Here is a 24163-nt window from a genome sequence, read left to right as displayed (position 1 = left end):
GGTCTTTTATGAAATCCTACTAGCAAACAATCTGGGAGAGAACCTAAGGGCTAATCAATTAAATTTATTTATTACCTCTAGGAGAGAACGATAAAGAAAAATAAGACTTGTTACTCACAAACTTTTCACTTACCTTAGAACCACTTAGGGTGGGAAGTAGACACACTTTTGTGAATAGTGTTATGAAATACATTGTGCAATGCAAACTCTTTGACATGGATGTTTGCTACTGGGAGGCCATGGAGTATTCCAAGTGTTGTGCTCTTAGGGCCTGGGTGTGTATACTCAGGAATGCTTCCTTGAATTTCTAGTTGCATTTTCAATCGTTTGGAAAGGTAACAATAGTAAAGAGAGTGTTATGGAGAAATCTGTAGCTTTTCCATACATTTATGTGTATATGCTTATGAGTCCCTCATGCCTTTTGATTATTTATTTATTTGCCATATTTATATCCCATAAATATATCAAAAGGCATGAGGTCCCTTTTAACTGTGAGTGAATAGAGAAACTATTTAAGGGACAAATATTATGTTTCACTGGCATACAGGCATAGTATAATATAGTTAATTAATCTTTAGTATGTTCGGTTTCTTGTTAACCAATAAGTTGATAATGTGAAGATTTATGATTTCATTAGTACTGGTGGCCTATGCACAGATTCAGGTGGCAACTATTTTACACACTGTCACAGAGTCATAGTTGCCGGGACCAGTTTGTTTCCTGTGGCTACACTAAACTTGGGAGCCCCCAGTGGTGCAGCAAATTAAACCGCTGAGATGTTGAATGTGCTGACTGAAAGGTCAGAAGTTAGAATCCGGGGAATGGGATGAACTTCCGATGTTAGCCCCAGCTTCTGCCAACCTAGCAGTTTGAAAACTTGCAAATGTGAGTAGATCAATAGGTACCATTTCAATGGGAAGGTAACAGTGCTCCATGCAGTCATGCTGGCCACATGACCTTGGAGGTATTTAGGGACAACATTTGCTCTTTGACTTACAAATGGAGATGAGCACCACCCCCCAGAGTCAGACACAACTAGACTTTAATATCAAGGGGAAACTTTTACCTTTATCTTACACTAAACTTGTAGAATGTACCTGGCTTGAAACTGCAACTTCTATTTTTATAGAGTTTAGCCAGACTCTTTTGTGTTAGTCTCTTGTATTTGATGTAGAAGTCTTATTTTTATTTAAATATTGAAATTATTTTCATTGCGCATGCAATTTCAAAATCTAATTTTAAAATTAGATGTTGGGTGAGCTGCCAAATTAACAGAGCCTTGTCAAAAAGGAGTGTCACATAATTTACCCCAAAGGTGATATGGATAGAAAATGTGATTGCCTGAAAAAATAATCGGTATATTTTCCAGAACTATGGCAGGTACTATGGCTGCTAATTGGGAAATTGAAATCTGATCCAAACTCAAGGAATGAAAAAACAAAATTATAAAGAGTGCTGTGGTAGATTCTAAAGTATGTTTGAGCATAAAATAAGTTTTTATATTAAATGTCATCACATAGTTTGACATTTCTTGCTTCCGTTGATAGAATGTAGTCCTTTCTAGGTGTTCTGCTTCTGTTTCCTGTGTTGACGTCTGAAATTGTGGTTGTCTTCTTGTAGGTGGGTCTATAGTGTTCCAAGCTGCATCATTTTCAACTGACCTACTTAACAGTTATATATACCTCAATCTACATACTTGTTTATGAGAAAGGAACCAATGGTCTCGGTAATTAATAGAGAATCAGTGTCTTCTTCAGGATCCTTGACGGCCTCAGTTTCTGTGCAGCTAGACAATACCTCAGATGCTGTCAAGCCTGCAATGTCACCACTAAATCTGCAAGACTACAGTGGGGAACAAGTGTTTAACCCAGAAGATGTTTCCAACCTAATTTGCACATCAGAGATGGGTGTCTCATTATCAAAGGTAAAGAAGGAAATCGAGAAACCACAGACCACTGTCTATGAAGCTTATCTCAAACTACCAGATGTGTGCACAGAACTCTCTAGGGACTTCATCCCGACCCTGGAGGAGATTGAAGAGTTCCTGAATGAGAAAATGGCAGTTCTCAAGGATGAGCTCAGTGAGAAACAGCCAGTAGGAAGACAGTTTGAGATAAAATCTGAAATCAACCTGGGAAGCCCTGGAGAACAGTCTGTTACTGGAACCACTTTGGATGATGGCCTTTCATGCTCTGTTCAGGCTGGCGTCACAAGCATACCTGGAACATTGGGAACTATCCCTGTTGTCCTTCAGATCCAACCCATCCAAGTGACTGAAGGTGATCCGTCTACTCAGGGTCTTACTGGGGGCATAAGAGTGACACAATTGGTCATCAAAATGCAAGGGCAGAGCTTGACTATTCTTCCTCAGGTTGTCCAAAGCCCTACCACAGGCACAGACCAAAAGTATGTCCGCATCGCCCCTTTGCCTGTGGCATTGAGACCTGGAGTTCTTGGAAGCACAAGGAGCACTGAGGCCAAACTCCCCAAGTTTTCTCCTTCCACCATCCGAGTCCACAAGTGCACACATCCTGGCTGCACAAAAATGTACACCAAGAGTTCTCACCTCAAAGCACACTTCCGACGTCACACTGGGGAAAAGCCTTATATATGTACTTGGCCAGACTGCGGCTGGAAGTAAGTATACATCACTGAATGCTGCTTTCCCTGTCCTGCTGTTCAGACTTCATTCTTTGCTAGTAGATTAGTTGTCTTGCTTTTCATATAAGTGAAAGTGAGATTAGCTCTTTCAAAATCACCTTAATTATTTCTCTCAAACAATAATGCAATCCTATAATCCTTTTCTTAAATTAATTACATTCTATCCCCAAGCTGATAAAAGTTCATAATTTTGGTATTTTCAGATGGGTATTTGCTGGTTTGTGGGGTTTGTGGTGGTCTTGGGGTGTAGGGGTCACGATGTTTCAAGGCAAAGCTCTTCATGCTTTCTTGTGGGATTCTGAGGGCTTAAGATGCCAAAAAATATTGATGGCAACCTGAATCCAATGGTCTCCTTTTTTGCCCTCATGATGTAGACAGTTCTGTGCAAGATATACCAATAGTCTTATTCTCACACTTATCAGCAGTATGGGAGAAAGTCCCGCTTATTGATTTGATGCTTGTTGCCAAGTTTAAAGGCACAGGAACCTTATCCTGCAAGAAAAACAGTGCTGCCCCTACCCCTCCTGACCACCCCTGCTCCACAGAATTGCATCCAACATGACTACATGGATACAGTATAATCTTCATATCGGAGGGACCGATATACATGATTTAACCTACCAGCATCTGACTAAATATGTCCTCTCTAGGAATTTTCTAGACCATCCAAGTAATTCCATGGTATGCTTTCACCAGACATAGAATTATCCTGGGAGTATGCTCTCTATGAATTTGCTAGGTCCTTTAGGGCAGCTCTATATATAGTACCTTTAGGTGGAAGCCATTTGTTTCAGTAGGGTTCACTATTATCCACAGTTCCTGTTGCCACAGTTAGTTCAAGAACTAACTGTTGCAACTCTGTGAATGCAGAGAAAGTACTGTATTTTCACCTCATTACTGCTACTGTCACCAGAATATTTTCCTTCATTAGGTTGAGTGAAACCTATAAGTTTCTATGTCCCCTGGAATACACTGATTTTCATATAAAGGCTTTAGCTTTGTAAACTATTACTTTAACATCAAGACACCTTTTATTTCCTCATCAGCATCACTCTCTTTTTTGTTATATTTTGCATTATAAAAAGATGTGGAGATCTTGAAAGAGTGCCTACAATGTTAAACATATTGGATTGGTTCTAATCAAAGGACTTAGCCATAGATTTCGGAACATACCAGAAAATCACTTCTATGCACTTTTTTGTGAAGTTTTTTCAAACTATAAGATACTTTTTCTACAGTGAAGTTGCAAAACCTTGAGAAATTGTTTTTATATGCATTCAAGCTATATATGTATCTATTTCTCAAACAGATGGTTGTATTTAAAATTTAAAGGCTTCCAGCTGTCCTTGGAGTAGCGAAGATGTTCAAAATGCCAGAAGTGTTTGGCTGATGAATGTGCAATTGCCATCGCTTGCAGGGAGTTTTGCAACAGTCTGTTGGAGCTGTGGTGCATCAGTCTTTTGAACTGCTTATGATAAGAAGAGGAACATGATGAAATATCTCATTTTCTTTTCAAAGCAGGATGTATGTATCCAGGCTTAAAGGGTATCAAATAGAGTAAATTTGTAGGGATCAAACTAATCCCAAATCAAAATGGGGAGGGATGTGTGTGAGTGTAGCTGGTCCTGTGCATGACCACACATGACCACACAGAGGAGTTTTCCCGGAATATGGGAAAATTACTTCTTTGGACTACAACTCTCAGAATCACTCAGGTGATGCATGGAATGCCCAGAATCCTAAAATAACTTCTCTATTTTAACTTACATTTTCCCAAACAGATTATCTATGCTTTTGACAGTCTGGGGCAGGATAAAGGAACAGAGGTGCTTAATGTTAAGCATAACTTCTGGTTAGGTTTTCCCAGAATTGACATGGAAGAGGGCATGAGAAAGAGAAAAAAAGATGAAACTTTCTCCCATGTTCTACATGCAGAAGCTAACTAGGCTGAAAATTGGCAATTGACGAGCAGCCTTCACAGCCTTCACAGTAGTTTAAATACTGCAATTTAAAAAATATAACACAGTCCCTGTGGCATACGGTACACAGATCTGTCAATCAAGGATATGTCACTGCTGCCTAAAACACATGTTTCCCTCTACCCAATGGATGGGCCATTCTTGAACCTCAAAAAGGAGCCATAGTTCAGTGATAGTGCACATGTTTCTGTACAGAAAGTCTGTAGCTCTATACTGTATGTCTGAAACTACAGATAATTGTTAGCTATCAGTTTAGGTTATATAGAGAAAGAAAGACCTGCAGCAGCTCCCTATATTAATCTAAAACAGTGGTTCCCAACCTTTTTTTTTTTTTAAGCAGGGACCACTTTGACCAGGGACCACTCTCCAACAATAGTACCAAAAGGAATATGAATAAGTTTTTAGTGAACTTTAGATTAGGTTTGGTTATTTGGGGTGTTGATTCAGAAAATTGCATTGGATAGACCACATCAGCTCTCATTTCTGATACATAACATATGCTATCTAGTAGTCCCCATTTGCTCGCCTCCAGAAAACCATATTTAACAATCTAGAGCTGCAGACCTTATTTCAGGTTTTGCTACCTATCTGCGTCCCTTTGGTTGGAAACCACTGATCTAAAATAATAGAAGGACAGATGCTTACCAGTTTTCTCTCTACTTGGAAATGTTACCTATTTTGACCTATAGCTCTGCGATGCTGGCATGTGTATTCTAGGAACTGCAGTCCCACAAAGCAAGTTTTCCAGGTTTCTCTCACACTTCTTTTATAAGAATGAGAGAATGCAAGGCTTTCAGAAGTTTGGCAGAATGAATACATGAAGCAACAAACTACATGCTCTCTTCCCTCCCTTGCTACTTTGCTACTCTCTTAATTTACTGCTTCCTTTTAGCCTGCAGGCTATCAAGCTCAAGAAAGTGCTGGCTGGTCTGTTGTCTTCCAATTGCTTTGGCTATAATGACTTGAGATTTGGTATGCACTTCTTTTTTTGTTATAGAGAAAGTTAGTCTATATTTTTTCAACTTGGAACTCTGGTAAATGTATTAGGCATTTGTTTGATCTCTGTCATGCTCTGTAGAAGCCTTGGCTACATTAGATACAGGCTGCAAATGCAGATGATGAATTGGAAAGATGGTAAACATAACAAGCCCCTCACTCCACATTTCACTGTACATTATGATGAAACACTCCTGATGACTCTACCATATGTGAAAGTTGCTAGGAATTCAGTGATTTCATTTGAAAGCTTATTTCTTTCCTTTCCCTTGTAGACACTCCAGTACAGAGGTATGAGATTTAAAATTTTCCCAGTGATGCAAAAACAAACAAACAAACAAACAAACAAACAAAAAACCTGAAAAAGTTCCTTTTTTTGGACTGAAAATCCCTAAACCTCTCAACCATCAGTAGTCACGATACGGGCCCGTAGCCAGGATTTCGTTTCGGGGGGGGGGGGGGCTTAATTTTTTTCAGAGGGGGTTTCAGGGGGGGCTGAGTTTCGGGGGGGGGGGGCTGAGTCTGAGTGAAAGAGGGTCTACCCTAGCAAACCTTTTGTATCAATACCCCAATACCCCCATGCATATGGGATATATTGAGTATGGTGATCAGATCATGATATGAATAAACAGAACAGTTTAAATAATGCACCAGTAAGGCCTTTTCGCGAACCACCATGAGAATTTCGGGGGGGGGGGGGCTGAAGCCCCTCAAGCCCCCCCCCCCCCCCCCCCCAGCTACATGCCTGTCATGATACTTAGGGCTCTGGAGTTGTCAGCCAGCCCCCATAATTAATGGAATACTATATCTCCATCCATGTTACATAATTTTACAGTTACTTGACTACATAGCAGAGTTGCTAAGAATTGGGAAGACAAATAACTGGACACAAGTATGAGTGCCCAAATGCATATTGAAACCAATGCATTTCCCATTATTCATTGGGGTCATTATTCAACAATCACTTTGTTGCTTTCTGTTACATGGCAATATAACAGTAGCTCTCTATTGGATCCAAATGTTATGGAATTGGCCAGATCTAATCTCCCCAGAAGTAAGTCAGCCTATAACTCCCCAATAGGAGTTTACAAGTGAGGGAAGGGATTGTATTTCACCTACCTAATGTTACAAGTGAGGGAAGAGATTGTATTTCACCTGCCAAGTCATTTACTGTGGTTCACATAGGGAATATATGACACAGCAGAGAATCAAACCTGGAATTCTTAAGTTTAGGTTAGTAGTTTGTAATTTTTCCCCAACCATTATATAGAGCAGTGGTTCTCAACCTGTGGGTTCCCAGATGTTTTGGCCTTCAACTCCCAGAAATCCTAACAACTGGTAAACTGGCTTAGATTTCTGGGAGTTATAGGCCAAAACACCCTGAGACCCACAGGTTGAAAACCACTGTTATAGAGTACTTTTCTGGGTTCGGAAAGTTCTGGAGCAAGGATCTCATTGTGGTGGAGAAATAGTGGTGCTGGTTTTCTGTCTGGATCAGTCCACCTTCCTTCACTTTGGAGAAGATGACAAAATATGAAGTAGGGGGAAACCACATTTGCTTGCAGAATAGGACACATCCATCATTTGTTTATACCCTAACCTTCTACTAGACTGGGAGTCATGACAATTTGCTAACAGACAGAAAATTACAATAAAAACATTAACATTGATTTCTTTTGGACCATGATACCTTGGAGAGTCTAGTAACTGTGATCAACAAACCTTTTCCAAGCCTGAGGCAAGGAATTCAGGAAGAGAGTAAAATACTTCTCTGCACAATAATTAATGGATTTACAACCACTAATTTACCCAAGGATGGCACTGCCTTAGAAATAGTAGACAAATCCTGAAGGACAGGTCTGTCAAAAGCTGTAAGGCACAACTGGACTGTAGTCTTCACATATTGCTTTCTGAGTTTCAGGACATATCTAATTAACTACTGTGGATGCTGTCAGAGTGGTTATAGTTATTTCATATGTATGTTTTCAATGTGTTTGTATTAGTATTATAATGTATTACAATGTATTAGTATTGGTTTTCAAAGATGGATTCAGCTATGTGTTAGAATTGTTATTAAGAGGCAGAGAGAGAAAGAACCTTGAGACAGAGATAACGAAAATTCCTTTGCCCAGGGAAGAAAAAGGGAGTTACCCAGCTTGACGAACAGGATGTTTTATTTTTGTCTGCTTGTATTATACTGTGTGTCCGTCGCCATCTTTTTTAGTTTCAAAATGTAGTTCCTATGCAGTAGATGCTTTAGTAAAGCTCTCTTAGAAGAATGCTGCCTGAGCTTGTTTATTTTTTGAAACTATACGCTTGCTGCGCCAGACTGGAGAGTCTGAACCTTGACAATGGTTATGGGCCCTGCATTACGCCCAGAATTACGCCCTGATGACCTGATTTATGGATGATGAGAGTACCAAGGAGCAGACCTGTAAGCATGCTGCCGGAGCCCTGAATTGCAACCCAGTTGACAGAAGAGGCTGACGGAGCATGGGAACTGAAACAGCCTGACGGAGCAAAAAGAGAGAATTTTGCCGTGGCTATTCAGTGTGAGTTGATGACAAAGATTGCTGCGGTGAGTAACGCGGCTGAGTTTTGGAAGAAGATACGCAGCGGGGCGCGCTGGGCCAATTAAGTGATTAAGGAGGTGATTGATGTTGGAATCTGCCAAGCCATAAAACTGCCAGAAGCTGTTTTTCTTACAGCTGGGATTAAATCCGGGATTCCGGAGGTTGCAAAATGGCTTTTTCAAAGTTCCGACTAATTTATGAGAATGACGGACGGAGTGATGGATGTGATGAATCGTCGGTGAGATGTGCAGACCGTCATCGGTGTTATTTTTGCAACAGAAGAGGGCATTATAAAAGAGATTGCAAAGAGAGGAAGTTTCAACTCAGTGGAACGGCCTGTGAGAGATATGGAGCCGAGACCAGTTACTGTGAAGATGAACAGAGAAACAGCAGCAGAAAGATAAATTCCTGTGTGGTGTCAGCTGCAGCCAGAGAAGTGGAACTTTCCAAAGAATTTGCCCAGGCTGGCCGGAGGTGTTTCAACTGCAGTAAAATTGGACATTATGCTCGGAATTGTGTGGAGAGAAGATACCAGTCCAGAGGGGGCCGTGTCCCTGGAGTTAGAGTAAAGAAAAGTCACGGAAGCAGAAGGGACTATTATGAAGAAACTGTCCCAAACAGTGCAGAAGAAGCCAGAGTGATGATGGCAGCTATGGAAGATGATATTAACGAGACTTTGGATAAGGACAATATAGATTGTGTTAATTTTACAAGTAAGGACTTGAATGCACCGTTGCACAATTCTTGTGCTCACTTCTTCCATAGAGTTATGGGACATGTAAGTTTTCGAAACCTTGAAAAATTAACTAATGTTTGTCCAGATTTGAAAATGTATAAATGTGATCATTTTTTAGACTCTGCAATTTGTAAACAAGCGAAAATTAAAGCGTACCCAGTAGCAAAGATAAGTAAGATGAAATCAAGTAGACCATTTGAAGTAGTACATGCTGATTTAGCTGGCCCACTCCCAGAGAGTGCAGGGGGGGCAAGATTTTTCTTGGTGATAGTAGATCGATTTTTGAGATATAGTTTTGTGTACAATTTAAAGAATAAGAGTGACGCTTTTCCTGTGTTTAAACAGTGGGTACAAATGATTGAAAGGACTTTTGAACATAAAGTAGCATCGTTAGTTACTGACAGAGGGGGAGAATTTTGCAGTAACATTTTTCAAGAATGGTTAAAAGAGATTGGCATACATCATAAAACCACTAATCCTTATACCCCCGCTGAAAATGGATTGGCAGAAAGACGCATAGGTGTACTGAAATGTATGAAGGAATGTATGTTAATGGATGCAGATGCACCTGATAGTTTGTGGGGCGAAGCCATACACACTGCTAATTATGTACTTAACAGAACTTGGTCATCAGCTATTAATCAGACTCCATATTTTGCCCTGTACAATAGACCACCAAATCTTAAACATTTAAGAATTTTTGGACAATTTGCATACGTACTAATACCTGCACAGCAAAGGAGAAAAGGACAACCAAAATGTCAAAGATTAAGATTCATAGGCTATGAAGGGAACAAGTATCGTTTCTATGCTGGAGGCAGAAAAGTAATTCTGTCCAGGAGTGCCAATTTTGAAACCCATAGTGGCTGGGACAGGATACACTGTAACAAAGAGGTTTTTATAACTGGAGATAATGAGAGTGATGAAGTCAGAAGTATAGATACTAGTAGTGAAGATGACTCCATGCTGTCTGATAGTGAAGAAGTACTAAATGTTCCATCACCACGGTCCAGGTTGAGAGACAGGAAAAAGAGAGATAAACCAGTGTCTGATCAGGAAGAAGAAAACAGTGGCGCAGATAGAATTGTGTTAAGAAGAAGTAGAAGGGTAAGGAAAGCACCAGACCGTTATGGTAAACCAGTATCTTATCAAACCACACTAATAACAAGTGAGGAACCAGAAAATTATAGACAAGCCACTGAAAGTATAGATGCAGAACAGTGGCAAGAAGCCATGACTACTGAGTTCAATTCTATGATGGATCAAGAAGTTTTTGATATTGTGGATAGACCCAAAAATGAAAAAATTGTAGACTGTAGATGGGTATATAAAAGAAAAACACTTCCTGATGGGAATCAAAAATATAAGGCAAGATTGCTTGCAAAAGGGTTTACACAAGTGAAATATGAAAATTATGACAAAACATTTGCGCCTACAGCAAGACCAGAAAGTTTGAGATTGATGCTTTCATTGGCAGCTAGAAAGAAACTCATGATTAGACATTTCGATTTTGAAACAGCCTACTTAAATGCCAACTTAGAGGAGGATATATACATGGAACAAGCCCCAGGTTTTAGTTTTCAACCTGAAAAGAAGGTCTGTCGCCTACGGAGGGCAATCTACGGTTTACGGCAGTCAGCACGTTGCTGGAACCTTTGTATTCATGAAGAACTCTGTAAATTGGGCTTTAAACGTAGTGTTGCAGATGCTTGTGTTTATACCAGAGGAACAAATGATGCTTGGATAGGAATTCTGTTGTACGTAGATGACTTGTGTTTAATTACAAAAGATTCTCAACAAATAGCTGAGTTGCAAAAGGAACTTGAAAACAAATTCAAAATAAAAGATTTGGGTGAGCTAAGAAACTATGTAGGAATCAAAGTAAATAAAACAAAAGATGGGAAAATACACTTGAGTCAAAAACAAAAAATAGAGCAACTGATTGAAAAATGTCAACTCACAGATGCAAAAATTGTATCCACCCCAATGTTAGTGGATTATATAAATCAAGAATCTGATAAACTTTTTGAAAGACCAGATTTGTACCATTCAGTTATTGGGAGCCTAATGTACATCGCCAACCATACCAGGCCCGACATTAGTTATGCTGTGGGATGTCTCAGCAGAAGAGTAGCAAAACCTAGAGATATCGATTGGATTGCCTTGAAAAGAATATTGAGATATTTAAAGGGTACCATTGATTATTGTTTAACATTTGGAGACAGCGATGAAGATATTGAAGGTTATGCAGATAGTTCCTTTGCCACAGAACAAAAATGTAAATCAGTATCAGGAATGATTATTAAGTATGCTGGAAACATGTTGGTATGGCGATCCAGAAAACAGAACTGTGTAGCACGGAGCACCACAGAAGCAGAGTATGTGGCTCTGAATGAGACAATAAATGAATTGCAATGGTTGCAACAATTAATTGTAGATGTAGGAGAACAATGTAAGACACCCATTGTTGTTAAAGAAGATTCTCAAGCATGTATAGCAATGACTGAAACCGAAAATCTAAAAAATAGAACTAAATATATAGGGGTTAAATACCAACTGGTGAAACAAATGATTGAACAAAAAATGGTGAGATTGCAGTATTGTCCAACAGAATTTAATGTAGCAGACATCTTGACAAAACCACTAACCACCAACAAACATGAAAAATTGAGAGAACAAATGAATATTGTACTTAAAGAATGATATGTAATAAGAAGTAATGAAGCAAGCAGAGTAATATGGAAGAAGTATTATATGTGTTTAAGATGTAATAGAAATGTTATTAGATTGCTAAGAAAAGTTAAAGAGTAAAGAATAAGTGAATATTGAAGTTGAGAGTCAAGAATCAATAAGTTACTATTATGCAAACCACATGAATGTATATAAGAAAGGTATTGTAACACATTGAAAAAGAGGGGGAATTGTCAGAGTGGTTATAGTTATTTCATATGTATGTTTTCAATGTGTTTGTATTAGTATTATAATGTATTACAATGTATTAGTATTGGTTTTCAAAGATGGATTCAGCTATGTGTTAGAATTGTTATTAAGAGGCAGAGAGAGAAAGAACCTTGAGACAGAGATAACGAAAATTCCTTTGCCCAGGGAAGAAAAAGGGAGTTACCCAGCTTGACGAACAGGATGTTTTATTTTTGTCTGCTTGTATTATACTGTGTGTCCGTCGCCATCTTTTTTAGTTTCAAAATGTAGTTCCTATGCAGTAGATGCTTTAGTAAAGCTCTCTTAGAAGAATGCTGCCTGAGCTTGTTTATTTTTTGAAACTATACGCTTGCTGCGCCAGACTGGAGAGTCTGAACCTTGACAGATGCAAGAGTGCAGGATGCTAGAATAAATTGATATTTAGTCTGCTCCAGAACAGTGGTCATTGTGTTTCATCTCATGAGAAAAGCTAGAGTAGAGAAAGGAAGCAAAATGTTTGCAAAGTTCATGATCTTGGATGTGCTCGTTCTTATCCATATTGGTCTCAGCTCCAGAGAATGATGAAGTTTAGCCTATGCATAGGTTCAGAGACATGGAAAGGGCCCTCAACCCATTTTTGCTCCCATTAATCATTACCAAGCCAATAATTTTTATCCTGTTTCATGAACAATTCTTTGCCATTCCTGTAACCTGCTTTTTATAGTATCATACCTAATGAAGAAATAAGAAAACCTTCTCTCATTCCCCTCCTTCTTTAAAAATCCCTTCACCTTAGCTAATAGAGATATTTTACTAATGTAAATTTTGGAATTTGAAAATTGTCATGCACTTTATGTTCTAAATCCAATTGTACACAACTTTTTAAAGCCTCACACCATTTGCTCCCATGGTTTAAGCACCATACTAGTCAGGATGACGATTGTTGAGCAGCCTTTGGATGAGGAGTCTTTCCCCCAGAACTGAGGAATATGTTATTCTCCAGTTAAAGTGTACATCTTTTCAGTCTCAACCAATCCAGTCAACGGTGAGGGATGATGGGAGTAATAATCCACCAATATTGAGAGAGCCACAGGTGCTCCAACATCATTCCTTCTAGAGCAGGCATGGGCAAACTTTCTATCTTGGGGGCCGTATGCTAGCACTCCTTGCTAGGAGGACTGGCTGCCTGGTGATAGAAGGAAGGAAGGAAAGGAAGAAAGAAGGAAAGAGAGAAGGAAGGATGAAAGAGAAGAAGGGAAGAATGGAAGGAAAAAGAGGGAGAGAGGGAAGGGAGACAGGAAAGAGGGAAGGGAAGAAGGAAGAAAGAGAGAAGGAAGGACAAAAGGGAGGAAAGGAGTGGAGGGAAGGAAGGGAGACAGGAAAGAGAAAAAGGAAGGAAAGATGGAAGAAAGAAGGAAGGAGAAAGAGGGAGAGAAGGAAGGAATGATGAAAGCATGGAAGAGGAGGATAGAGGGAAGGAAGGGAAAGAGGAAGGAAAGAGGGAAAGAAGGATGGAAAGGAATGGAGGGAGGGAGAAAGAGGGAGGGAAGGTAGGGAAGGAGGAAGGAAAGAGAGGAAGAAAGGACAAAAGAAGGGAGAGGGAAGGTGGAAGGAAAGAGAGAAGGAAGGGCAAAAGGGAGGAAGGGAATGGAGGGAGGGAGAGAAGGAAGGAAGGAAGGAGAAAGAGGGAGAGAGGGAAGGAATTATGAAAGCATGGAAGGGGAGGATGGATGGAAGGAAGGAAGAAAGGAAGGGAAGGAGAAAGAGGGATGGAAGGAAGGATGGAAGGGAATGTCAGGAGGGAGAAAGAGGGAAGGAAGGAAAGGAGAGAAAGAGAGAGGAAGGAAGGAAGGAGAAAAGGATGGAAGGGGAGGAGAAAGAGGGAGGGAAGGAGGAAGAAAAGGGAGAAAGGAGGAAGGATAAGATGGTGTGAGAGGAAGGTCTGAGAAAAGTCCAAGGGGCCGCATCTGTCCCCCAGGCCTGGGTTTGCCCATACCTGTTCTAGTGTCATCTGTTCTGACCTCCATGCCAACTGTGGACAGAACTAGAAGTGGATGAGGGCACCTCTTCTCTTTTTTACAGTTTTCTCTACCTCTCTGTTATCCTCCTTCTTTTCCTTTTTGCTGCCACCCAGCTTTATCTCTCTCTTTGTCATTTTCTATTTTTCTATCTGGCACCCTACGTTTCCACTGCAGTCTCTCTCTCTTTCTCTCTCTCTCTCTGGCATTCTTTCCTTTATTATCTCACCCTTTTATCTCTCTTTCTCCATTTTGCTCACAAGACTATGCATAGAAAGGATAGCTCCATCTTGCCAGACCCCACAACTGATCACGTGCAGAGTATTTTTGAAACTGTGCCATAGGCTGCAGGTTGCCCAAACCTGTCCGATATCTTTTCAATCATAAATGAAAATTGAGTTGAACAATGGCCCCTTTACAATTAAGGGGGACCGTATCTGGTTGGGGTTTCTTCCTGCAATGGCAATGAGATCATGTCTGTTCTGTTCCTGGATTATGTAACACCAGAGAAGTTGTGCTCTCTTCTGCCTTTCTGCTTTCTTCACTCCAGGGAGACGGTTTTTCACGAAAACATGAGTTCCTTTATCAGGAGCCTCTGTTGAAACTCTTGCCAAGGCTTACTGATGTGTCTGATATCTGTATTCCAATTCATAAATGAAAAGGAACGGGTGTGTATGTATGTGTATAAAAGAAAAAAAGAAGGAAAGGCACAACTAACAGAAGTGAGTTAGAAGAGGAATATGTGAATAATGAACCTTTAGGAAATCTTTATTATTGAATCTCCAAGACTCTATCTCTCCTTTTCTGCTTCTTTCATATGGAGACAAGTTGGCATTTCCAACACCTGGAGAACATAGATCCTGAAGGACGGTGTGAACTTATCCATAGAATTGAACTTGCCCATTCCTACAGACTTTTGGTGTTGGATTGTAAAAGCCTAACTGCAGTACAAGATGCAGTTCAACGAAGCTCAATGTGGGAAAGAATGGAATTCTGCTGAAGCCCTTTCTACTGCAGTTCTGTGTGCTTATCTGTAGGCAATGTGAATGGCAGCTGCCTCCAGAATACCTTACTAAACATGTATGAACAGCCAAACATAGAGAAAGGGGGAGAGCAGATAAACCTGCCTCACCTGATGTACTTTTAGCTTGTTCAAAGTTTGGTCATCAATAATAGAAATCATTACAAATGTTGACAGAAAAGATTATGTCTCAAGATGGATTTTGGAAGAAGCTTTCATGGGATCAGAAATTACAAAATGTTTTGTTTACTTTTGCAATGCCTACCTGATCTGGTTTTTTAAATTTCCCATTTGCAGTTAGTTTTGAGTAAAATGTTCACTGAAATGTATTTAATTAAATATCCTTATTCTTTTAGTGTTATTTCTGCCTCTTGTACTGAAAAGAAGTAATGTTCAGGAACGAATCTACTTTGTTAATTGTGATATATCTATATGTAATTTGAAAATATGACAAGGAAGCATAATTTTAGAAATGAGGGAAAAATAGACTGAAACTAAAGCACAAACTTCTCCGCCATCTATTCTGTATCCCAGGAGCCTCTTCTGCATAATGTGGTTTGGTGATGATGATACTGGCTGAAGAAAGCAGTCTCCTTGGTTTACACAAATGTGCAGTAAACATCTTGTCCTCTGTCTGGCAGGTTTTCCCGTTCTGATGAGCTCTCTCGCCACAAGCGTTCTCATTCGGGACTGAAGCCTTACCAGTGCCAAGTCTGTGAGAAGAAGTTTGCCCGCAGTGACCACTTATCCAAACATATGAAAATCCACAAAGGGTCATTCAGTTTGGGAAGTCGGACAGCGCAAGGTTGTATTGGAAACAGTTAACCCTCCCTTGGCTGCTGTCCCAAGAGAAGCTTCTCAGTGACATCTGATGGAAACACAAAATATGATTTTCCTCTGAGAAGAAAGGAGACAAGGAACTGATAGCTTAAAATATATGGATGGCATCCACCTGAACATACCTTACAGTCACTCTTGATAATTGTGAGCCTTTCTGCAACATTTGAAGAAGAAATGCAACATTTAAAGAAGTTGTGGTGGGAAGAATACAATTCTCACTTTTACATTTTGGAATCAGGACTATTTTAAAGTATTTCTAACCCTTTTGCTATTGTGTACGCATGGGATGATAAGTGAAACAGGAGTGCCTCTTTCAGCATTTCTGTTTCCATCAGCATCCTATCTTATCACTCTGTCACTGATCCTACAATGTAAATGAACATTAATTTTCAATAATGCCACTATATGGACGCCTGCTAAAATTGTGGAAGCAAGTCTGAAAATTATGAAAGGTAGATTCCAAAACCAAGAATTCCTATTTCTGGATGAATTCTCAACTTCGTTGTTTTGAAATATGAGCTTCACCTTCGTAAAACCGTTTTTAGCCCATTAGGTTTTGTAGTATTCAGTATTATTTTCTTGGATTTCATTGGCAATCATTGCAGAAACTCGCTGCATTTTGGATTACTGTGATTTGGCTCTCACGGCCTGTTTAAATGCCTGTGTTCTGAATGGTGACTTTTAGTGCCTACAATGGCATACAGAGTGAACTTTGTGCTTTCTTTCTTTCTTTCTTTCTTTCTTTCTTTCTTTCTTTCTTTCTTTCTTTCTTTCTGAGAATTGTATGGTGAAAAACAGATTCTCCTTTGTCTCTGTTAACAGGCAAGAAAAGGTATCTTCAGCTCAGCCCATTCTGTAAACTTTGGGGATGTAGCAGGGCTTACGGGGTTCAAACCTTCAGAGTTCCCTTTGTAGGCTGACAGAGTTTGGGAATTTTAGTTGATTTCTCCCTCTTTTCAATTGAGTTCATGTGATCGTTGCTCTCTCATTTGATTTTTTTTCATACATAAAAAATGGCTCCAGTGTTTAGAGGCCTGGGCGTAGTTCCTTGTTGTTGGTTAAGGGGTTGTTTCATTTTTTTTCTTGAGTTTGTTAACTCTGCTTTCACCATAGAATTCAGGGTAAAGGACGCAACTGATAAAAAGCCATTTGCACTTCATGGCTGAATATTGATTTAAAAAGCTCCTCTTTTGTAGTTATTACATTGCTATACTTCAATCTCATGATGTTTCTTTTGTAGAAGCAACTATCTTTTCCTTAAAAACTATTCTATTATAACCAGCCAGCCACAAGACACTGCTTTGTTTTTGCAAGCCTTAATTTACACCTCTGGAACGTAACTCACAGCTACTTTAAACTGGAGCTTTGAGTAACTAATTAATGTATATTCCAATAACGCAAGGGGAGTTGGTGCCTTCCATGTTAGTGGCTGGGCAATTCTGCCCTGGGTTTTGGTTTAAACATTGAAGTGCTGAATCTATTTTGGACTGAGGGCTATCACTGTAGAATCAATGTAGTTTGCCACCACTTTAACTGCCATGGCTCAAAGCAGGGGACTCTTGGGAGAGAATCATGAGAATTCACAAGTAGTTTGGTGAGTCACTTGACAAGAGTACTGGTGCCTCACCAGACGACAACTTCCATGAATCCATAGTGTTGAGCCATGTCAGCTAACACGGTATCAAACTGAATTCATTCTACAATGTAGATGCAGCCTAAGATTCTGAACCTTGGTAGTGCATTTAAAATGTAGACCAAAATCTAGTGCAGATTTACTACTTCAGAGCCAGAAGTCACTTTTTCAGTAATGAAGGCATCATTTCATTACATCATGATTTCAGCTTAATGGGGGATGTCACCCATTTTGCAGGGAAAGTGTAACTTTTTAGTTGCTTTTAAAATTACTACAGAGCCCTTTTGCAGTTTATGGCTATGACACTATAATTCCACATTAGCTACCATGCTTCCATCTTATGCAATCGTTAGGTTTTCAGTTGTGTGTATGTGCGTGTGGAAGGGTGAATTTAGGTTTCTCTGCCAGAGAGTTTTAGTGATGCTCCAAATTGCAGACCCCAGGATTCCATAAGATGTTGCCACAGTGAGTAAATGGAATATAACACTATTATTGTGTAATGTGAAAAAGCCCAAGAGCAGGCCTGGGCAAACTTGGGCCTTCCAGGTGTTTTGGACTTCAACTCCCACAATTCCTAACAGTCAGCAGAATTGAAGCACAAAACACCCGGAGGGCCCAAGTTTACCCAGGCCTGTCCTCAAGTGTAGGGAGGAGTGCTGGCACATGCTGCTGCCTTGTGTTCTATTGAAGTGACGGTGATTTTAGCACAAAGAATGGACCAGTTTGTATTGCAGGCTGTGTTGCCCTTATCCAAAATGTTGGGAATCAGAAGTCTTTTGTATTTCCGATCCCCTCCTCCCCATTTTGGAATACTTGCGTATACATCTTAGAGATGGGACCCAATTCTAGACAAAAAGTCATGTATGTTTCATAGACACCTTATACACAGAACCTGAAGATAATTTTATACACAATGTTTCAAATAATTTTGTGCTTGAAACACAGTTTGTGTGCACTAAACCATCAAAAAGCAAGGGTGTCGCTATCTCAGCCACCAGTGTGGACAATATTGGAGCATTTTGGTTTTCAGAATTCCAGGTAAGGGATGTTCAACTTGTATTCAGATACCTTTGTTCAACTATGTGAAAAAAAAATCTTCCATTCACTTTCAAGAAATGAAAATGGAAAAGATATTTTGAAATGCTTAACTATAACAATAATGAACCTCTGGGGTGGCAGCAGACCTAAAACTCAAAATAAACTACTTTGATAAAAGTAACTTCTCAAGTTCTGGATTAATGTATTCTTGCTGCAAAATAAATGACTTTTCATCTGAGTAATGGGGAATATTCTCTTTCCCATGTTCTTGAACTGCACAAAGATGCAATGTAACAAGTACTAGGGAGGCAAATACCTGTATGTTTGTTCTTTTGTTTCTTATGCACCTCCAGCATGCCCTGATGTGCTGGACAAGATCTTACGAGATGATGAGAACAATCATTTTATAATGTGGTAAGACTAGGAGGCAGTATCTACATATATTTACTTGGAAGCCTATGATTGCAAGATGTTTGCTTGGGGATAATTCTTGTTCTTGCTTGCCTTGAATGTTCCAGCCACCTTCCCCTTTGGGCACCTTCTTTTTCACTATGTGCCAGCTTGGGTGACTCACACCACCTCACTTTTCTCTTGCTCCAGAGCCCTATACATCCAAATTCAATTTGCTCTCCGGCTACATTATCCCAAGTTGCTGTTTCAGTTTCCATGCAGCCTTCTAAATGAACCTATAAAATATGTGCTGCCGCATTACCCTTCTCATTGAATGAACCTCTGGTAGTGGAAGTAACCAAGAGAGGGATTGAAAAGTACCTCCTGCAGAAAAATGTACAATGGCAATTTTGCTATTTAAAGCCCACAAAAAAGATCTCTTGTGCTCACAGGTGCAGAAAGGCAGGATTCATGCCCAGCCATGCAGAGAGAGAGAGAGAGAGAGAGAGAGAGAGAGAGATTTGCATATGTCACAAGAGAGAAAAACAAACTGAATAAGCCATCAAAACTGGCAGATTCATTTGCCAGCCACGGCATTCCTTATGAAAAGAAGATGTTTTATGGTAACCATGTGACTCCCACCCTCCTTCTCTTTCTTTCTTTCCTTTCATATGAAAACAAGTATGATTTATGAAGGCCTTCTTACGTAGCAATTGATTATCTGAAGACAACAGTCCCTTATTTCACTTCGGTCCCTGATTTAACTTGTCATGGTTGTGTAGGCTGGTCAGTGAAGGAAGCTTATTCGAAATGTGCAGGAGGAGAGTTCTACAGATAACACACACTGCTAAAGAGAAAAACAAAAACAAATGGGTCCTAGAACAAATCAATACCAAACTCTCCCTATAAGCCAAGGTGACTAAACCAAGACTACTGTACTTTGGACATACCAAGAGAAGTCATAACTCATTAAGAAAAACAATAATACTTGGGAAGGTAGAAGACAGCAGGGAAAGAGGAAGATCACACTGCATATGGATACACTGTATAATAATAATAATAATAATAATAATAATAATAATAATAATAATAATAATAAATACAGCCCTAAGACTAAAACCTGAGCAAGGCTGAAGGTCTCTTATTAACAAGGTCAGAGGTGGATAAAAGTGGAGTAAACCTGCTACCTATGATAACATTAGAAACTTTCCCCACAACTTGGCATAAATAATAATAATAACAATAATAATAACAATAACTTTATTTTTATACCCCGCCAACCATCTCCCCTAGGGGACGGGGCGGCTTACAAGAGACACGCCCAAGATTACAATTAAAACACACATGTAAAACACTTTAACCCATTAAAACATCAGATAAAACAAATAACTGCACAATTGAAAGCAATATAAAGACAATACGGCTGAAAGAAACATAGTTGAGGTACAGATTTAATGACTGCAATACATTTTTATAGGAGCATAGGAAAGTGCAACAATATAGTAAACTGAGCAGGAAATACTGTCAAACACATGTTGAGGTAGGACGTATGCCAGTGTAAAATGTGGGCCTGTGTAAAGTGCGGAACTTCAAGTAGGGACAAGAAAGTTACTGGTGAGCTGCTTAGTCAAAAGCGCACCGGAACATCCAGGTTTTTAGTTGACTCCGAAAGGAGGATAAGGTGGGAGCCTGTCTGATCTCCCTAGGAGGGAGTTCCAGAGCCAGGAGGCCACCACCAAGAGGGATCTCTCCCTCATCCCCATGCATGTGACAGTGGGGGGAGAGAGAGCAATGCCTCCCCAGAAGATCTCAAGGTATGCACTGGTTCAGAGGGGAAGATGTGATCGTGAAGATAAGCAGGTCCCGAACCGTTTAGGGCTTTATATGACCTGCACCTTAAATTGGGACCGGAAACTTATTGGAAGCCAGTGGAGCTGTTTAAACAGCTCTCTCTGTAACCAGCTCCCATGAGTAGTTTGGCTACAGATCTCTGGACCAACTGTAGTTTCCGGGCCCTTTTCAAGGGCAACCCTATGTATATAATTGTTATATTGTATTATTATTAGTATTATATTGTATTACATTATAATATTATTATCAATATTATTGTATACACATAATATTGATAATAATATTATAATGTAATACAATATAATACTAATAATAATACAATATAACAATTATATATTTTATATTACATGTAATATTACTAATATTACAGTACAATGATATAACGCAATATAGTAATATATACTAATATTGTGCTGTGCTAATAATATATTATAAACACATATAATTTTGATAATATTATAATGTAATACAATATAATAATTATATATTTTATATTACGTGTAATATTACTAATAATATTACAGTATAGTGGTATAGTACAATATGGGAATGTATGGTACTAATATTGTGCTATGCTAATAATTTAATATATTGCATTTACATATAACTTGTAAGCTGCTCTGAGTCCCCTTCAGGGTGGGAAGGGCGGGATATAAGTGTTGTAAATAAATAAATAAATAAATAATAAATAGTAAGGCAATGCTACCAGCATTGTTAGCACTGGACAATAATGGCTTATTGGCCTATGCATTTTGACTAACCCTGTAGTTTACACTCCCAAGAGCTGAGATGTAGTCACTGTTTCCCCCCTTAAAATTACACTAAAGGGTGGTATGGTTAAAAAGCAGCCTAGATTGGTGTTTGGGCAGGCAAATGGATAGCTCTTGTGAGCAAAGGACACTGAAATAACCCTTTCTATTGATTGCATGAACCAAGCCCTATGTAAGGCAAATATTGCTCGATGCCTTCATGATTTAAAGAGCGAGGAACTGGGACAAAGCCAATGAGAAAATCTCCTCTGCTGTTCAAGCCTTGAAAACAGAAGGCCTTTTACTGAGATAAATGCCTGTCTGGCAGGGAGATAATTTCTCAGGTGAAGGCTAGGGACATAAGTGGACTTAGGCAACTCTTACTTGGCCACATGCCAAGTTAAAGAGAGTAGTTTAGAATAAGGGGAATGCAGCTGCTGGCTGAAGTTTTAATATAGCAGCGGACTCAGAGCTATGGGTTCAAATTACAAGAAAGGCAATTCCACCTGAATATTAGGAAGACCTTTCTGACCGTAAGAGCTGTTCAACAGTGGAACTCTCTGCCTAGGAGTGTACTAGAAGCTCCTTCTTTGAAGCCTTTTAAACAGAAGCCGAATTGCCATCTATCAAAGATGGTTTGATTGTGATTTTTGTGCATGGCAGAAGGTTTGACTAGATGGCCCATGTGATCTCTTCCAACTCTGTGACTGACTTTACAGTTGACTTATATCGACAAGTATACTTGGAAATAAATCTGTTGGGCTCAGTTGGATTTAAAACGCAAGCAATTATTCCAAGTCCAGCATGACCTCTATTCAACATATAGAGGTACTCATTCTTCTCCTATTCCAAAATCTTTTTAAAAAGCTATATACAGACACACAGAACTTCAACATCTCCAGAGTGTTAATTTGCTTGGCCCTTCACACAAAATAGTAAAATATGGCAGGATCAATCTTGTTTTAATCAGTGCATGCTAACCCAAGCACTGGCAAACTTTGGCCCTCTAGGTGTTTTGGACTTCAGCTCCTGCCAGCTGTTAGGATTCGTCAGAGGTTGCCAGTGCCTGTCCTTAGCCTCCTCCTCCTCTAGTCTTCTGAGTTTGAAGTTGGTAACTTGTTATATTGTTATTTTTGTTGTGTGCCTCCAAATTATTTCTAACGCATGGCAATGATGGGGCTTTCTTGGCAGGATTTGTGTGTATGTGTGTGTGTGTGGGGGGGGGGGGGAGGGGGTTGCCCTTTGAGGCTGAGAAAGTGTGGCATGTCCAAGGTCAGGTAACCTTCTAGACTGCCAGATAATCCAGGTTATCAAAGTAGAAAATCCACATTATCCATTTTGAACTGGATTATCTTTGTCTACACCACCATATAATCCAGTTCAAAACAGAGAATGCCAATTATCTGCTTTGATAATCTGATATATATGGCAGTGTAGAATGGGCCTCAGTGAGCCTTTCTGGCCAAAAAAGGGTTCGAATTATAGTCTCCCAGTGTGTTTGAGTGCATCTTCACTGCAGAATTTGACACCACTTTAGCTGCCATGGCTGAATGCTATGGAATCCTGGGATTTATGGTTTGATGAGGCACCAGCACTTAATGACTTGTAAAGCTACAATTCTCAGGGTTCCATAGAAGCTGAACTGGTGTTAAATTGTGTTAATTCTGCAGTGTAGATGCATCCTCAGTGAAGACATGCAATATCAATTATGTGACTCAGCTTCTTAGGGTCCTTCCACATAGCCATATAACCTAGAACAGTGTTTCTCAACCTTCCTAATGTCGTGACCCCTTAATACAGTTCCTCATGTTGTGGTGACCCCCAACCATAACATTATTTTTGTTGCTACTTTATAACTATAATTTTGCTACTGTGATGAATTATCGCGTAAATATCCGATATGCAGGATGTATTTTCATTCAATGGACCAAATTTAGCACAAATACCCAATATGCCCAAATTTGAATACTGGTGGGGTTGGGGGGGATTGATTTTGTCATTTGGGAGTTGTAGTTGCTGGTATGTATAGTTAGCGTACAATCAATGAGCATTCTGAACTCCACCAATGATGGAACTGAACCAAAGTTGGCACACAGGACTCCCATGACCAACAGAAAACATGAGAAGGGTTTGGTGGGCATTGACCTTGAGTTTTGGTGTTATAGTTCACCTACATCCAGAGAGCATTGTGGACTCAAACAATGATGGATCTGGACCTAACTTGGCACGAATACTCAATATGCCCAGATGTGAACACTGGTGGAGTTTGGGGGAAATAGACCTTGACATTTTGGAGTTGTAGTTGCTGGGATTTATAGTTCACCTACAATCAAAGAGCCCCTTGAAGCCCATCAATGATAGAATTGGGCCAAACTTCCCACACAGAACCCCCATTAACAACAGAAAATACTGTGTTTTCTGATGGTCTTTGGTGACCCCTCTGGCACCCCCTTGCGACCCCCCCCCCGGGGTACCAACCCCCAGGTTGAGAAACACTGACCTAGAACGTCATGGCAGAAAATCCCACAATATCTGCTTTGAACCGGGCTATCTGAGTCCACCTTGCCATATAACCCAGGTCAAAGCAGATAATGTGGGATTTTATACAGCTGTGTGGAAGGTGCCTTAATTATTACGTTGTTTAAAGAGATCCTTTAAAATAAACCCTTTGCTTTGCTTTGATAATCCATATTTCACTTTTAAGGGTTGCAGATCATGATGCTTAAAGGCGCATCCCAGAATATCAAGGCAGAAAATCC

At 39.7% G+C, this 24163-nt stretch overlaps 1 protein-coding gene across 3 annotated transcripts in view; it reads left to right on the top strand.

The window, feature by feature from the left end:
• LOC132773622 (Krueppel-like factor 15) overlaps window positions 1–18595 on the top strand; it is a 302098-nt gene extending 283503 nt beyond the window's left edge. For 2 of the 3 annotated variants that reach the window (XM_067468053.1, XM_060772902.2), the window contains exons 2-3: window positions 1621–2637; window positions 15545–18595. In XM_067468053.1, the coding sequence (XP_067324154.1) occupies window positions 1703–2637; window positions 15545–15728 (1119 nt within the window). In that variant the 5' untranslated portion in view covers window positions 1621–1702 and the 3' untranslated portion in view covers window positions 15729–18595. The remainder of the gene's footprint in view (window positions 1–1620; window positions 2638–15544) is intronic. The other variant, XR_010909890.1, reaches the window with a different exon arrangement.
• Window positions 18596–24163: the final 5568 nt, after the last annotated feature.

This window comes from Anolis sagrei, chromosome 4 (assembly GCF_037176765.1).
Source record: "Anolis sagrei isolate rAnoSag1 chromosome 4, rAnoSag1.mat, whole genome shotgun sequence".
Taxonomy (NCBI): domain Eukaryota; kingdom Metazoa; phylum Chordata; class Lepidosauria; order Squamata; family Dactyloidae; genus Anolis; species Anolis sagrei.
This window is presented reverse-complemented; position numbering and strand designations above follow the sequence as displayed.